At 36.3% G+C, this 4642-nt stretch overlaps 1 protein-coding gene across 1 annotated transcript; it reads right to left on the bottom strand.

Moving 5' to 3' along the window:
• Positions 1 to 216: 216 nt before the first annotated feature.
• Positions 217 to 4160, bottom strand: LOC143611240 (heat shock factor protein HSF8-like). The gene is made up of 2 exons (XM_077085495.1): positions 3718 to 4160; positions 217 to 1532 (listed from the first exon to the last, which is right to left on the bottom strand). The coding sequence occupies exons 1-2, from the start codon at positions 3979 to 3981 to the stop codon at positions 432 to 434; spliced, it is 1365 nt and encodes a 454-aa protein (XP_076941610.1). The 5' UTR covers positions 3982 to 4160; the 3' UTR covers positions 217 to 431.
• Between the last annotated feature and the right edge of the window lie 482 nt (positions 4161 to 4642).

Genomic DNA, 4642 nt, shown 5'->3' with positions numbered 1-4642 from the left:
TAGGCTGGGCTGAAACAAGTAGCGACTAAGTTCAGATCAATAACCATCACCAAAGATAGGTCGGGCTGAAAATGTCGTTTTAGAGTAAAAAATTGTCAGAACAGGTCCAGCCACTATGGTGCCGGTGCATCACAGATCCAATTCTTAAAATGAGCTATTTGTGAAGAATTTTCTCACGCCCATTTCTTCAAACCATTCGTCAAACAAGAATGAAGGGAGGAAATTCATAACTGTTTTTTAATGAAAAACAAGACGCGTGTCTAAAATCATTAGTATAGAACTATAGAAGTACCTCGTGCAAAAAATAAAGCAGACTTGCAGGGGACAGGGAAATGCTAAATCAAGGTCAAGACAAAAACACAACAGACCAAGAGTAGAACCTCCATTATAATACTTTTGGGCATTTACCTCAAATCATATTTGAATTATAGTCAAGTTGTTTTGCTATTTGAAGAAACAAACTCGGTTTCAGACGGCTTGTTTTCACTTCCCTCCATCACATTCTCATCTACGGGCCCCGCCTCCATTTCATCATTCCCATCTCCCTCGGGTCTCTGTTCAAGAAACTGCTCCCATGACGGGTCATACGCAGTCAATAATTTCTCCATTTCAGTATACATATTATTATCCCATTCCGCATCAACATCAGGAGAAAAACTACCAATTTCCAACTCAAGTTTCTCATCCAAAAGTGCCTGATTCTGTGCTTCAGAGTGCATGTAACCATCATTGGAAATGTTGACATCTGTCATCATGTCTTGCAACTGTGACAGCTCAGACACATCAGACAAATCTTGAGCATCTATTATCGGGCTTATATCTGGGAAAGGATCCGCTGCAACCACTTCAGAGTTTGCTTCTAAAGGCGCAGAAAGTACGCCTGTCACTGCTGGTAAATAAGGCTGAACCGAAGCTGGTGGTGTGACATCTTGAAGTGTAACCCCTGAGCTAAACGCATTTAAACGAGGTGAGGAATTATTTAATTTCATTAACTGTTTAAGCATTGCTTGTGCTGCATCATTCATCACGGGTTGGTATTTAACAATCCTTCCATCAGAAGACTGTTCATTTGAAATAACTTCTTCTTTATACCTTCGTTTTTTATTCCCTTCAGTAATTAAACGGGTGCTTTCATTTTGCTGTTGTACAAACTGAGCCAAAAACCCGGGACTGTTAACTGCTTTTGCTAAAAACGACATCATTTGTTGTTGTCTTTGTTCCATTCCTTGAAGACGTTGCACCATTGACTGCATTTGACCATCTGTTGCTTGTTGTTGTTGTCTTAACCTCACTAGTTCTTGCATTAGAACGTTTTTGTCTCGTTTTAGTCTTTCAACTTCTTCTTCTAGACCAAATTTTCCAACTTCCACGCACGCGCCCACTGAGGATGTTTGTTGATGAGATTGTTGAGGCGGTTGGGGGTGTCCTGAAGCTGATTTTCGCCGGACGATAGTTTTTAGTAAGTGTTTTTGACCACGCAGAAATCCTTCGTTTGCGAATTCCCAGCGATCAGGATCGACTTTTCTAAATCCCTGTTTTTTAACACCTCAAAAGAAACAATAATAGAAAAGGATTGAATTAGCTCGTGCATGATAAAACAAGACATAAGAAGACGCGGTAAACTAATAAACATAGTTATTAAAGCTCAGAGTGCATAAATTAATTTTTGGAGGAACAAAAGATCCAGAACACGTATACAGGGCATTCACGTAGTCACTGTTAGCGTGTTATAGTTCACAACTTGAATAACAGATAGCAAGATTTAAATGCATAAAAGTTTTTAGCAGCAAATAACTAAGACTGCACATCCTGTTAAGGTTAAACACAGATAAATAGGCACACAGCAGAAGATATCCAATTAACAGATAGGAACATAAAAAGAAGGATGAGAAATTCAGAATGCAAACAAACAAAGTAGAAACAAATTGTGGAACTGTAGTTCAAGCTCTCAATTAGCTCTAAGCCACGTACAATTAAATGACAATTTGAGAAGGGAAACAAAAGTGGGTCAACAGTTAGAAAGACAGAAATAATCTTTTCTAATAACTATACTCACAAAACTACGGGTGAGCATTAGTTGATCACTCGGTTTTCAGATTTTCATAACCTATCGGTTAGGTTATTGGAAAAGGTGCCAGGTGGCTTAGTTGATTTGGTCTTGGTTTAAAAAAGCGTTAGGCGAGGCGTGGCGTTTTGATTCAAAAATCCGAAGCGCGAAGCGAGAGCTTCACGTATGTGAGGCGTTCTTATTTAAAAATACTAAAAATTAATTATACATGACATATTTTACTTGAAAATCAATCATAAAGATAAAACATATTTGTAAAACTAAACATATTTTACTAGAAGGTTGATATTTGGAGAAGATAAACTTTGAATATGAAAATTAAAGAGTGGTTTGAATTAAATATAAAGTGATAAATATATATAATGCGGTTGGGTAATGTTTTATAGATGAGCCCCAACGTTATTATTTTAAGCAGATGGCCCAAACAGCTACATTTTCAATCTAATTTGGACTGAATCACATGAGGCGCTGCCTCAAGCACCTCACGCCTCGCCAGCTAAATGCGCGCCTCAGGGCGCCTCATGTATTTTAGCGCCTTACCTAAAATAAGGCGTTTTCAAAAACGCCTCGGCGCCTTTTTAAACCAAGGATTTGGTTAACCTGTTCCACACATGGGTCAATTAAAGCCTTTTTTAGTTGATACATCCAATCATGTTTTGGGCAAAATAAAAGGCAACAAGCTTATATTGTTTCATAGAAAAGGAGTGGCAAATACTAAATTACTTATAACAAAAACTTCTCTGACATATACTATCTTATTATATAAAAATATATATAGATTGGTTTAAACTTTAACTAGTGGTTTGATTTATTTATTTCATTTATTTACACACATATAACCACAAGTCATCACCAAACCATAAAACTGGACATGAAAAAACCATAACCGAACCACCGGTTTCTCTATTGTTTCAGTTATCACTGTTACTATCCATATTTGAAACCAGTGTGCTCGCCTTATGAAAAAACCATAACCAAATCACCGATTTCTCAATTGTTTCCTTTATTTCTGCTACCATCATATGTTTGAAACCAGAGTCTGTAACTTTTTCCCAAATACCATAAACTGCTACTTATTTCAGTATCTCTCATCCTAACTTCATGACTATGCAGTCCCTTGGTAAAATAGCGGTCCCGATATTATCAGCGATCTGACCGATATCAGCTTTTTAAGTCTTAATTGTCAAATTTTAGTGGTACATGTTAGTGTTTTAAGTCTTAATCAGTTCCTGCTTGCTACAATTGTTAGTGTTTTGCAAGTTACAAAAGGTTAATGTGTTAACTGTAGAAGAGTATACTGAATCGTTAGTGTTAAATAGCTAAATTAAATTGTACATGATATTACATATTACAAATTACTGATATCCGACTGCGATATATGATATTTTTCCGCATTAACTGCATAGGTTCATGGACTGGTTCTAATCATAAAATCCACAGGGCATGAGCCTAAAAAACTAATCAATAAGTTCTGGATACAGAGGTTCATAACATCCCCAATCCCATGAAAAATAAAAACCTAAAACTAAACATCTTAAATAAAGCCAAAAACACTTTTCCTAAAAATGAAACCCTAGAGCACCTAATGAATTAGAAACATATCAAATACTTAAAATTCAGTAAGCAAGGAAAGAGAATAATATACATACATAAGTATTGAGTTGGCGAACAAAGCTTGAGAAATTATTATGCTTAAAGTACTTGGGCAAAAGATCCCTAGCGAACTCGGGTGGATCCCAGACAATGAAGCTGTTATTGGTAGCACTCCAGGAAACAACCTTATCCGTACTCGGATCATCAACCATATCGTAAGTTTTAACCAAGAACGGTGGCGGAGCATTCACGTTGGTCATCGGCGACGGTGGTACGGCGGCGGCGGATGCGGCACCATTGCTGTTACTACGAGCTTCCATAGTGATGGAATTGGTGGTTGATTTAGAGTGACATTGATTGATGGAGTTTGAAACCCTAATTTGTGAAATTGAATGGAAGTGTTGAGAAGAAGAAAGCAAAGCGGTGATTGGATTTGGATAGGGCCACACCGGTCGAGTTATTATTAGTTGATGAAAGAGGAACACGAGAACTATTTTTTTTTCTTTTTTTTTTTTAAAGAAAATTTGTTTGTGGTCTTTTATAACCTTTTTTCTTATAAAGTTTTATTCTCGTGGCAGTCTATGGGTCTAAAATAGTAGTTGGGTCTCTTTATTATACCCATAATTTTTCTGACATTTTGCATTTGTAACACTGTTTATACACGTCTAACGTTACCGTCAACTCGTCATACTCACACAAACCGACATAAATAAAGGCAAAATAAGACACTCATTTTTAAGTAATTTACAACACTTAAAACATGAGTTATATGTGTTAGTAAGGGTAAGCATGTCTTTTAAACACAATAAATTCAACTTACAAGTTTGGTTCCTCATCTTTAACTATATTATGTTTTTAATTTAACTTGTAAACTAACTTCTCACCCATGATTTTTAAACGACTATAGCCTTTTCATACGTTAATATTTTTATAAACAAATTGCGCCATAAAAACGAGCATTTTATTCTCTTTAATTTGGAT

This window comes from Bidens hawaiensis, unplaced genomic scaffold (genome assembly GCF_021521415.1).
Source record: "Bidens hawaiensis isolate Kalapana, Puna unplaced genomic scaffold, B.hawaiensis_p1.1 tig00030267_1, whole genome shotgun sequence".
In the NCBI taxonomy this organism is placed as follows: Eukaryota; Viridiplantae; Streptophyta; class Magnoliopsida; order Asterales; family Asteraceae; genus Bidens; species Bidens hawaiensis.
This window is presented reverse-complemented; position numbering and strand designations above follow the sequence as displayed.